Consider the following 13120-nt stretch of genomic DNA (forward strand, 5'->3'; position numbering starts at 1 on the left):
CTAGGAGGAAGATTAAGCTGGCAGAAAATAAGTGTCCCAAGGTCACCTAAGTGAACTTCTGTGGCAGAGTAAGGATTCAAACCTGGGTCTTCCAGATCCTAGTCCAACTACTACATGGAACTGGTTCTCCAGGGAATTTGCCCAATTCACTTACTCATGGCTGCAACAGTTAAAACTATATTTTCATAACAGCTGCATATTAAGTACGTCACCATTTTATTAATATGCAAAGCCTACAGAAAACCAAATCTAGCTGTTTCAGAAATGCCAAATCACATAATAATGAAAAAACATCTCTGGCTCTGCTGAAAATATTTAAACTTTACATTACTTCTGACATTTCATTAAGTGACAACATAATTGAATAGAACTTTACTAATTCCTGCTTCATTAATCTGCATCTATCAATCTTCAACCATGGTAGTTTCCAGGTGGGAAATAAAGTAGCTTGATAATACTTCCCAGCTAAAAAAGGAAGAAAGAGAAAAAAAATAACAGTGTCCCCTGCCTCAACACTGTGGTGTTCCTTTCTTATGCAAAATAAAGCACAGGATGTCTGTGGCAATGTTGTCATGTCACAAAAACCCAATAGTCATGAGAATAAAACTGATGCCCCAAGCACAATACAGAGCCAACCTACTGAGTTTTGTTGAGAACAGGTGAGGAAGATACCTAAACATAGGCTTCGGATTCAGCAGGAGCTCACAGGAGCACAGCTCCTGAACCTTTCTGAGAGTTCCACCTCCTCCTTCCCACCTTGTCCATTGAATAGTAGGTGCAGCTGCATAACAATCCCTGGATGAGCTCCACCACCTATTTTTCTACAAAACGGCCCCTGCCTAAACAACAAGACTTCCAAACAACTTGGAAGGCAGGAACCCAAAGCACCATAAATTGGAAAGCAACAAAATGCAGTGGGGCAAATTTGACTGGACATTTTCATCTGGCTACACAACTCTGGTCACATGTGATATGGCAGTTCTGCCAGGCAGAAATGGGACTGAAAGATAGCACATGGTTCAAGTCACCTGTTGACTCAAAACTCCATACTGAGAATAAAACAACCAATATAAGTAATGCCCCTATAGAGATCTACAGTTGGAATACTGTGTACAGTGCTGGTTGCTGTATCTACAAGGTATTGAAGAACTCAAAGTGCAAAAAATGCAAATCAAGATGATTAAGGGGCTGCCACATCTTTCCTAAGAGTTTGCAGCTTTTCCATTTAATGCTAAAGATGTCTGGGCAGCAGGGAGGTGGGTGGGGAACACATGATAGAGGTTTATACAATTATGCATGAGATGGAGAAAGCAAATGGAGAGTGTGCTTTTTCTTCTCCTTTAATACTGGGATGCAAGGGTACCCTATTCTGTTGTGACCAATAAATTCAAAATGGACAACAGGAAGCACCTCAGTCAAAAAGAAAAGTTGTAGAATTCACTACCAGTGGTCATTGTGATGGACGCCTCCAAACAGGGCTTTAAAAGAGGATCAGAAAGATGCATGGAGGCGAGGCTCATCAAGGGCTACTAGTCATGGTGACTGAAAGAATCTCCATATGCAGGGGCAGCAAACCTGTGAACACCAGGAGGCAACATCAGGGGAAAGCCTTCTAATTAAGTATTTCTGGGGCTATCAAGGCAAATGGTTGGCCACTGAGCAGAAGACAAAGACACACAAGCTGGTTAAAACCAGTAATTCAATAATTGATCAATCAAAACAATCAAAACCATCTGTATCAGAGCAGGAGACAAAATTAATTGAAATACAGTTTCAAAGTTGACCCTGTGAATCAGCAGGATTCATTGGAAGGAAACACTGGTCTGATCAAGGACACATGTAAAAAATGTTTGTGTTGAATGGTTGGCAATGGGGCTCTTCAATTTCTTGGTCCTTGATACAACTCTTATGGTTAAAAAATGAGCAGCTGAGGACAGAGCTGGGTGTCATCTGCATATTGGCGACAACCCAATAGTGAAATTAACAAACTGAAAGAATAGCAAGTTTGGGCTGGATAGCATCAGTTGTGGGGAAATGGCAAAGACAATAAACATGTCAGAAATGGAGAATGATGGTGTCCACCATCCCATGGCAATAAATGTAGAGTGTCTGTTAAATTATTTATTTATTTAGATTTATATACCGCCCTCCCCGCCAAAAGCGGGCCCAGGGCGGCTCACATATTCATGTATAGACTGTTGGAGCAAGAATCTACATAAACCCAGTCTGACAGCTACAGTATGACAGCTGGTGATCTAGCTGCCAGGCTAGGTCACAGTGACCTGATCAGCAGACCGGCTTGAGCCGGCAGAAGCCAAGTGATGCAATCTGCTGAGTCAGCACGGCCAGGATTGGCTGCTTGGACTATATATGATCTGTGTGTGCATCACACAGGTCTCTCCCTGTGAGATGGTGGTTAGGCGAAGCACTTTGTCCGTGGAGGTGATATTGTATAGACTGCACAAGAGAGCACTTGTTGTGTATATATGTTAATACACCTTTTGGCACTAGTTGCACGCGTCTGCCTGATTTTCTTTCCTGAAGCCCTGTGTCGGGCAAGTCATCTCCCTCACTCTGCTACTCCCGCTCCGACAGGGTTATGGGCCCAGGGCGGTTCCGCTGCGCGGAGGAGAGAGTTGAGAGTTGAGCTGACTGTGAGTTTGGAAAGAGCCGGAGGCGAGGAACGCCGGTGAAGGACACAGAAGCACCACCGTTCTCTGTTTGAGAGCCAGAGGGACGTCGGCAGCCGGCCGTGAGGAGGAGTCGGCACGATGGCTCAGCAACAGCTTGGAGTAGCCGTTGAGAAGCTCACCTCAGCCAACTACGCGGTGTGGAGCCTGAGAATGCAACACTACCTCAAGCGTGAAGGGCAATGGCTGTTCGTGAGTAACCCCCCTGCTGACTTATCTCCTGCCGAGACTGTGTTATCGGATAAGGCACTGGCCAACATAGTGCTGTCTATAGGAGATGACCAGCTGGTTTATGTGCGAGGGAAGGACACTCCCAAGGCTGCCTGGGACGCGTTGAGTGCGGTGCATGTTAGCACCACTGCTGGTTCCCTCATGGCCTTGACAAGGAGGATGTTCCGCACCGTTATGCCGGCTGGAGGGTGTGTGAAAGATCACATCAAACGGCTAACGGACTGTTTCGTTGAGCTGGAGGCAAGAGGCAAGACTGTAGCTCCAGACGACAGAGTGTACATTTTGCTGTCGTCGTTGCCACCTGAGTACACTCCCCTGATAACTTCTCTGGAGACGGTGGACGTAGCGACCCTGACCATGGAATACGTCTGTGCCCACCTGCTTGACTTCCAAGAGAGAATTGCGGCCGTGAGCTGTCCGGGGGTGTCGGCCGGGCAGCGTGCTGTTATCGGTGTGTCCGGGAAGACAGCCAAGAATGAGCCAGCTTTTGCTGCTGGCAGGCGTCCGAAGGTGGAGGAAGTGGAGCCGACTGCGTTTGCAGTCCGTCGCTGCTATGGATGCGGGTCGTCGCAGCACCTGCTCCGAGCTTGCCCTGAGAGGGAGAAGAGGCGGGGGGCGTGTGCGGCGAGAGCGGAGGACCGCCAGCCCGTGTGAGGAAGCAACCCGGCTGGTCACGTCTGCAGTAGAGAGCACAGGGTCTGCTTGGATTTTAGACTCCGGGGCAACGAGCCATCTCTGCTGCGAGAAGGAGTTGTTGAACAACATTGACAGTCCTGAGCATAAGTATGTGAGATTGGCTGATGGGACCACTGCCAATTCTGTTTGCTCAGGCAATGTGGAATTTCCTGCACTGAAATGTATGTTGCAAAATGTGTTGTATGTACCCTCACTGCAGTCTAACCTGTTGAGTGTTAGCACACTGTTTGACCAGGGATACCAGGTGAGATTTGAGAAAACCTGCTGCAAAATCCTGGGAGGTGGGGGAAAGTTGCTTGTGACAGGAAAGAGGGAAGGTAAACTGTATGTGGTCCAGAGTGATTGTGCCCAGGTGGCTCAGGTGTCGAATGAGCCTGTGCACAATAATTGTATACATTTGCTCCATAGGAGACTTGGGCACTGCGGATTTAGGGCGTTAAAGAAAACCCTGGAGCTTGTGCCTAGTTTGAAAGTAAATCCTTGCAAATGTTACTTGGATTGCCAGGTCTGCAAGAAGACCAAAAGCAAGGCGTGTGCTGTTGCTAAAGAAAGCTCAAGGGAAAGCACACGAGCCCTGGAACTAGTCCATTTAGACGTTATTGGCCCATTGCCAAAGAGTCTGTCGGGGAGGAGATACTGCTTGGTGGCCACCGACGACCACACGAGGTACGCGTGGGTTTTCACCATGGTGCATAAGTCTGAGGTGTATAAGACATTCACCAAGTGGGTCAAAGCAGTGGAGAGACAATTAGGGGTTAATCTCCTAGCTGTACAAACCGACAGAGGGGGGGAATTCTTATCTAACCAGATGAAACGTTGGCTGGAGAACAAGGGCATCGCCCACCGTCTGACGAACCCGGCAACGCCCCGAGAAAATGGGCATGGGGCTGTATTGCAGAATGTGATGTATTGCATGTTAGAGGATGCACAACTGCCAATGACCTATTGGGCAGAAACCATACATGCAGCTGTTTTTTTGCAAAATAGGGTTTGGTGTAATACTGTGAAAAATGTGCCTTACAGGTTACTGTTGAACAAGACCCCAGATTTGAGTTCTTTAAAAGTCTTTGGGTCACGGGCTCGGGTTGGCATCCACTCCACGAGTAGCGGGGAGGGGGATGTCCGGGCAGAGAGCCTAATTTTTCTGGGCTACAAGCCAAGGGCCAGGTGTTATCGTTTCTGCAATAGCAAAAGCAAGATAACACTTAGTAAGAGTGCCCAGTTCAATGAAGAAAGCAGCTGGCCAAGGTTGCACTCCTTGCAGAAACAATTTGTCCTGCTGCCAAGTAGCGATAACGATGTTGGAGCGCAGCCCAGAACTCCAGCCCAGGAGGTGGCACCCAGTGGGGCTGGAGAAGGTGAGCCGAATGCTGGCACAGAGCCCGACGAGCAGAGTCAGGAGGCAGAGCCTCAAATGCAGGAACTGGAGGTAAAGTGTGAGAGTCAGGAGGTTCAACACCCAATTACAGGGGCAGAGCAACCAGCCCAGGAGGTGGGAACAGAGCAACCCGAAGAAGACAAAGCTGGTCCAAGCACAGGGCCACGGGTGTCTGCCAGGTCCACCAAAGGCCAACGTCCCGCTAGGTACAAGTGTCCCTATGTCACTCTGACTGTCAATCCAGACCCACCCGGATTTGAGGAAGTGTTAAAAGAAAAGGCTAAGAAATGGAAAGCCTGGGTGGCAGAGTGCGAGGCAAGGGAGAAGGAGGCTGAAGCCAAGCGTCTGAAAGAGCTGGCTGAACAGGAACACGATGATGTGTTTTACAATCATGATGAGTTCCTGAACGAATTCCGGAAAGGGTTCCGAGCTACGTAAATATGAACTGTAATGCTGCAAGTGAACATGAAAACTGTGTAAAGTGTTTGGGTATACTGGGTTTAAATAGATTAGGAGGTGTGTTGGAGCAAGAATCTACATAAACCCAGTCTGACAGCTACAGTATGACAGCTGGTGATCTAGCTGCCAGGCTAGGTCACAGTGACCTGATCAGCAGACCGGCTTGAGCCGGCAGAAGCCAAGTGATGCAATCTGCTGAGTCAGCACGGCCAGGATTGGCTGCTTGGACTATATATGATCTGTGTGTGCATCACACAGGTCTCTCCCTGTGAGATGGTGGTTAGGCGAAGCACTTTGTCCGTGGAGGTGATATTGTATAGACTGCACAAGAGAGCACTTGTTGTGTATATATGTTAATACACCTTTTGGCACTAGTTGCACGCGTCTGCCTGATTTTCTTTCCTGAAGCCCTGTGTCGGGCAAGTCATACTCCCGCTCCGACATAGACATGAGAAACAAAAATACAATTAAGACATAAAAACATAAAAATATTAAAAACATTTTAAGTGCTATTGATCTTTAGATGGTAATCTAGATGGATGGCTGCCTATTCTGTTTTATATTAAGTTTAACTATTCTGCTGTTCCAGCTGGATGTTTTATATAAAACAGATCTTAGGTTCATGCTAGAGGTGGTCCAGCTGTTTCTAAGTCTGTTGTAGCCTGTAATCTAATTAACAAATGCCTGGTGGAAGAGCACTGTCTTGCAGGCCCTGCGGAACTGTGCGAGCTCTTGCAGGGCCCTAACCTTCTCAGGGAGCTCGTTCCACCAGCCTGGAGCTACAACTGCAAAGGCCCTGGCTCTGGTCACCATGAGGCCAGGGATTGAGAGCAGGTTTTGTAACCCTGATCGAATTGCTCTCCGGGAAACATGTGGGGAAAGGTAGTCTCAAAGGTATGCAGGTCCCTTGCCATATAAGGCTTTAAAGGTAAGAACCAGTACCTCGAAACAAACCCAGTAGGCTGAATGTGCTCTCATAGGGGGAGGCCCTTTAACAGCCTGGCTGCAGCATTCTGCACTAGTTGAAGCTTCCGAGTTTGAGTCAAGGGCAGCTCCATGTAGAAGGCATTACAGTAATTCAGTCTTGAGGTGACTGTGGCATGGATCACTGTCACTAAGTTGTTGCGTTCAAGATAGGAGACCAACTGCCTTATCTGCCGAAGGTGGTAAAAGGTTGAGTTGGCAGTAGCTGTCACCTGGGCTCCATTGTTAAGGAGAAATCCAGGAATACCCCTAAGCTTTTAACCTTTGGCACCAATGTAAGTGGTGCTCCATCGAAGGTCGGTAATGAGACCTCTGCTCCCAGACCGCCACGACTTGGATACAGGACCTCTGTTGGACTGCTCTATTGCTCCTCAAGCCTGGGTTAAACTGAGAACATATTTTTCTCAAAGGTGTTCCTGTCCACCTAATTTACTTTTTAACATGTAGCATACATTATAAACATCATTCCAGAATACCTTAAAAAAAAGATTACGGTAGGATATAGTGGAAGACGGGTTTAGCATATGTAATGAGATAAACAACCAATACCCATTATTCAAGTTGTTGCTGTTCAGTTGCACAGTCGATTTGCGACCCCATGGACCAAGTCACGGCAGGCCCTCCTGTCTTCCACCATCCTCTGAAGTCTGCTCAAAATAATTTTCTCACACTCTTTCTCCTCCCAACATTGTTCCCTTAACGTATTTCCTATGCATTATTTCCTAAATAATTATTATTTAAATATGTCAGTACAAAAAAGACATTCTTTCAGACGAATACAGCTGCCCACTTGGATCTGCATTGTGCAAGTTAGCCCATTTTGCAATTCACAAAGGAACACTAGTTTACAAATCCTCCCCCCACCACATACACAAAAAAAATAAGCACACTGCAGCAGTGTCCTCTGGCAGCAGTTTGCCACTTCAGAACCATGGTTAGTGCTGTTGTTTCAATTCTGAAACACCCCATCACAGAAGTCCTTGTCAAAATGGAAGGTGCTGGGAAAGGCTGTATGACATCTCATGGCTTATAGACAATTCCAGGAACGGCTTCCATGAGGTCAAATTAAATTCTGGATCCAACTGTTTATAATTAGGTTCAAAATAAAAGTGAAATCCATCTTCTTACACAGCTGAGCTTCTGATCCTTGCAAGTGGGGGGTTGAAACAGCTTTCCTTTCATCCGTCATAGGAACTTTGCCAAAAAAGGCCACAAAGTTCTACACTACTGTATGAGAAGTTATGCTCCGTACAGTAAAATATACTTCATTCCATAGGGCTCAGTCACAGCAAGCTGATAGTTGTCAGACCCCAGAGTCAAGGAACACGCAGAGGTTAACTTCAGACGTTTATTCCAAGCATCATTAAGGCAGTACAAGCAGTTGCTGAAACTGGGGTTCCAGCCAGTGGGCTCCACCTATATAACCTCGGTGGGCCATTACTATTTCAAGCAAAGCACGGCAAATAAAAGCGGGTACATTTGGCGGGCTCACTATTCCCCCGTTCCCCCCACCCCTTAGTCCAGGTGTCTATCTGTAAGCTTCTCCGTCTCCTCCAGCATGACCTTGGTTACCATGCTAACACGTCTCTAAGATAAGCAGTTGGGGATGCATTCTCAAAGCAAAGCAAAAGCAAGTACAAGCAGCAATTATACAGTTCAGAGTGGAATGCAGACAGTTTCACTCACCAGTTACATTAGCTACACCAGTGTTCAGGGCTACTGATAATATTATCTGAGCAGTTTATGTTAAGAGGATACAAGGGGAGGTAGACTCTTGACAGTCTTCTCCCCTGCTATGTAGCTGATTTGAAATCAAGGGGACTAATTTCTAAATAAGCATACATAGGAAATATGTTAAGGGGAAAATGCTGGGAGGAGAAAGAGTGTGAAAAAATAATGTAACTTTTTTGGATGTTCAGCTCAGCATGGCAATCACCAAAAAAGTGCTACTTAACGGTGCTTGCCACTTACTGAAAAAATTGCCCAAATTACAATCAAATGCATAATGTTTGAAATTAATTCCTTATATTGTGCTCCTACAGAACACCTTTTCATTACCACAAAATCAGCATAGAAAGCATTAAGGGAGCTCCACAACACCCAAAAGGAGCAAATTCTGAAATAATATATTTTGATGAACACTGGCAATGCAGTAAACAAGGACAGGTTAATGGAGAAGCCTTAACTTGACTGTGTTAGGAATTTGAAACAGAACACAGGACCAATTCAAAAGAAATGGCATACAAATGTGCAGACAAGGAATATCTAAAATAGGGGTGTCAAACTCATATGCTATGCAGGCTGGATCTGATATAAATGAGAACTTGTCAGTCCAGGTCATCTGTGTCATAAAGTGTAACATGAGATACCAGAGATATAAAACTTAATAAAGGACACGGACGAACACAATCAAATATATTATTTTTACTTAAAATGCAAACATGTTTAAAACACCAGTACTCCTGCAATATTTTGTTGCTGCTGTGCTGCCTTGAGTGGGGAGCCTACAAAACTAAATTGGAGTGTTTGTCTACAAAACTATAGTCTTCCCCAGAATAATAACAACAAATTCAATGAATCAGTGCAATAACAGAGAGACAGCAATGTATAGTAGTCAGTATGAGCCTACTATCTGGGAGGCTTAGGTTCAAAATCCTCAGTCTATAAAAGGAAATGTTCCGGGTAGGGATGGGCATGAAACAAAATGGCCGATTCATGGTCATCACGAATCGGATTGTAAAAAGATGATGTGCATAAAATGGAAAATGAAATGGCTGGGGATTTGAGCAGTTTCTCCATGTTCTTATCTGTTCATCTTTGTAGACATGCCTGGTGCAAGGCAATCAATCTCCAGGCAACGCTGAAGATGGACTTCTTGAAGTCATAGAAACACCCATAGCAGTTGTCCTGAGTTTGATTAGCAGGTCTGAGAGATCATGGAGCTGCTATTCCGCTCCATAGGAGCAGATGTTAATTATAGCGGATGTACTAAAAAGAATGACAGGATTGCCCATTGGAAATAATGGGAGCCAGGAATGCCAACTGATTTGTATAGGCTCCATTGAAATACACTACAGCACAGTAAGAGTTGCAAAGAAAATGTGGAATGGGGTTTTCATTAAGCTCTCTGGGCCCAGATAGACTACTCTGAGATGGGAATGACAGGTCCCAGAGTGAAATGACAGCCCCTAGGAGTAGTTGTCCTGGGACTGGAATGACGGCCGCCAAAGTGGAATGACAGTCCCTGAGGGTAGCAGGAAAGTTTCTGAGATTGGCATGACAGTCGATTTGGGTGGGTAGAAAATCAAATGCACAATTTTCATTAGTAGAAAGTCAAAGATTTATCAATGCACAATTTATGTGGGTAGAAAGTCAAAGCTGGAAAGTCAACACCACAGAGAATCCCACTTACTCATTTGCAAACATTTCCATAGTGTGGTGCAGTGAATGATCACTCTACTGACTATGTAAATTGGAGGAAAGCTTTGGTCAGTAGAGACATGGGTGCTCCTCCAATGGAAGAATCACTCAAGTTGGAGGAAGTCTCCTTAGGCTGCAGGAAATTCCTCCAGCTTAAGTCAAGATACATATTGATATTAAGTGGACATACTTTGCTATGCATCTTGCTGCACCCCAATAAATGATAGCACTCAGTACACTGCAGGACCATTAGGCAAGCATGCAGGATCCTGAATTGAAATTCACAGCACTATTTCAGAAGAGAGAGCTGGAAGGCAACTGGAACTTTCCACAGGATTTGAAAATTCTAGCCAAGCAACACAGAACGGTGCCATATCTATCTAAGATCCCAGGGGAACGACAGATATATAAACACTTAGAATCCACAATCATAAATGAGAGATTATTTTGCAAGGCACTTTTTCCTTTGTCTCTTCGCTCTTTTTGAACTGTGTTACAACAAACCACCTTCAAGTCTTGCTTAGATAATAACTACGAAGTTCTGCATCTATTTCAGCTCCTTTTGAGTGCTCAGAATGTTACCAGAAATAAACAAAAGCCCTATATTATTATTAAATTCCCAAGACAACATATATTCAGATTTCCTTGTTTTTCACCCTAAAGAACCTGGAATCCTTTCAGCAATGTATATTTTAAAAATCTAATTACCATCTAATAAGCACAAAGTGTCAAGGATCTTGTTTCTTTGTTGTCAGAGCTAGCACCTTAATAACCTCTCTTTGGATATTGGGAGAGGATCAGTTCATTGCTGCCGCAGCCACATGGCAGTTGCTAGAGAGCAATTGAGCCCAGTTCCAAAGGAGATGTGAAGTCCTGTGTGGCTGGCTAGCAACCACAGGACAGGTCTAGTTGCTTCTGGGTTGACTATTCTGACAATGGTAGCTGTCGAATACCCAGACATGCTGCATTGCCCCCAGAATCCATGCTTTTCCTGTCCAACAGGCAGCCCAATACTGCTTTCTTCAGTTAATCTTTCTTTCTGGGCCAATTCACAGAAACCACACATGCACACAGAGAGAGAATAAAAAGGCTCACCTAGAGAGAGCTGCTCCCAGCACAAAGGATGAATACTCCTTCAGCAGTGGCTCAGTGCTGTTCAGCCCATTAATCAAAAGTTGTAAGCCACCAAGGGAAAGCAAATCTTTGGCATTATCCACCTACAAAGATGCATAAAAATTACATTTTAAAAGACTTGTACTGATTTAGGAGAGAGATGGTCTTCAAACCACCCTATACAGCCTTTCTACCTTTCCTTTAGTAACTAGCGAATTAAGATTTTAGAAGTGTAGAACCAACAAAAAGAACTGAAGCACAGTGTAAGTGTCCACATGGCACATTAAGCAATACAAAAATCACACAAGATCCTACTTAACACACGGCAGCATAGACCACAGTCACAATCAATTATCCAAGTAAGTCTGTAAACCACTTTGTACAGTGCAACCCTATTACCTGTGCAAAGAAACTCTCTTGATTAATTCAGTTTTGCATCGTTTGTGGAAAGTCAGGAGAGTGGGAACTTTCCTGACCTCCTCTGGCAGCCCATTCCACAATGGAGGAAGCATGTGTACAAGCAGTTGTTGATTTTGTCCATTTGAAGGTTGGCACCCATAGGCGCCCAATGTACAAAACCAACAGGTAAAACATTCAGTGGCCCTGCTCTGCACATGAAATGGCTTCGCCGTTGGTGCCACCACTTCAGGAAGCACCCTCTTCACAAAAGAGCCATTGTCAGTCTCTATGAGGGCAAGGTGCCGATGTCAACTCAGGAGTTAAGTGTTCTTGTTTTTCCATAGAGAGCAAAAAAGAAAAGCACACAAATCTAAATCTGATTATGCTTTATAGAAATTAAAAAGGCAAACTTTTAAAAACTTTAAAAGGTAGAAAGAGCTCCTGCCCCACTTCTACAAGCAATGTATTTCATGTTCACAGAAACCACATAAAGGTGACTATTATGGCTACATCAAATACAGAGAGAATCATGGAAAATTCAAATATGATTAAAACATTTCCCAGATAATTATGTGTCATAGAAGGAACTATACTATCAAATTAAAACAAAATCTCTCCTTTCTTTGGAAAGTCATTACTGACAACTTGGATGAGTTGCATATTGCTAGCAAAGTAAGACAAAAATATCTGAGGTCTGAATATAGGCATCTGTATTACTAATAACAAATTCATCAGTAAGGAAGAAGAAAAAAGTTGAGATTTTGGACTTTTCCTGCACAAGATTTTTCCATCAGTTCTGGCTCCATACTGCTTAGGTTTATCCCCTGGTTTCTGCATGCATTTTTGTGCCTTGAGTTTTCACTTTGGTTTCTGACCCAACCCCCTCCCCAATTTCCCCCCAGCTCTTTTTTCAACCACTTATCTCAATGTTCTTCTGGAATCTGATTTTATGTTTCGTTTTTCCTAGTGCAAAATGCTCCTATTGGTTTTCTCTGTCCCACCTACTTTTCAATGACTGGACTGTCGTCATGGTTAAACCACTCCCTCTCTCCCCCCCGATAAGTGATTTAAATTTTTAAAGGTCCTAAAATAGTGATATAACTTGGTAGTGTAGCTTAAGCAGGTTCTCTACATTCCCAGTTTTCATTAAAAAAAAGAGAGAGAGATCCTCTAGAGACTCTTCCCTTCTGGGGTATGCCTTTTTCCTTATATCTCCATGAGAGAAAGGACAGAGAGTTACTTTAAGGAAAAACTGAAAGCTGAAAATTCAGAGAACTTGCTTAAACCATAATTCCAACACTGCTGCATTATATCACTATTTCAGGGCTCCGTTTTAAAAAAATAATTAGGGGTGCTCTGACTCCACTGATAATGACACCAATGGCAACAGGACCCTCCTTGAAAATCTTCATTATTTAAGTCATTGCAGAAAAAGATACAGAAAAAGATACTGGAAAAAAGGGAGGGAAGACATGCAGAAGAGCCCTGCCCACACCAATTCCAATGCTTGTGGATCAACTCCCAAGAAAATCAAGAACAATTCAAGCATGTAGAAAAGGCCACTGACTGCAAGGTTACTGAGACAAGGAGAGTAAGCTTTAATGAGAAACAGTAACTATGGCCTGAGCAAGACTTTTCTGCTTCACCCTCCTGCAGTAGCACGTGGAGCTTTCAGAAATGTTACTCTTGGGCATTAACAGACCCTTAGGGACAGCATCAGGGTGAAGTGGGAGGGAATTAAGTGGAAACT

At 44.4% G+C, this 13120-nt stretch overlaps 1 protein-coding gene across 3 annotated transcripts in view; it reads right to left on the reverse strand.

Annotated features, from left to right (window-relative positions):
* Positions 1 to 13120, reverse strand: part of SIL1 (SIL1 nucleotide exchange factor) — a 132610-nt gene that overhangs the window by 70778 nt on the left and 48712 nt on the right. For all 3 annotated transcript variants that reach the window (XM_060232977.1, XM_060232984.1, XM_060232972.1), the window contains one exon: positions 10954 to 11075. In XM_060232977.1, coding sequence (XP_060088960.1) covers positions 10954 to 11075 — 122 coding nt within the window. The remainder of the gene's footprint in view (positions 1 to 10953; positions 11076 to 13120) is intronic.

Source organism: Heteronotia binoei, chromosome 1 (assembly GCF_032191835.1).
Source record: "Heteronotia binoei isolate CCM8104 ecotype False Entrance Well chromosome 1, APGP_CSIRO_Hbin_v1, whole genome shotgun sequence".
Classification (NCBI taxonomy): Eukaryota; Metazoa; Chordata; class Lepidosauria; order Squamata; family Gekkonidae; genus Heteronotia; species Heteronotia binoei.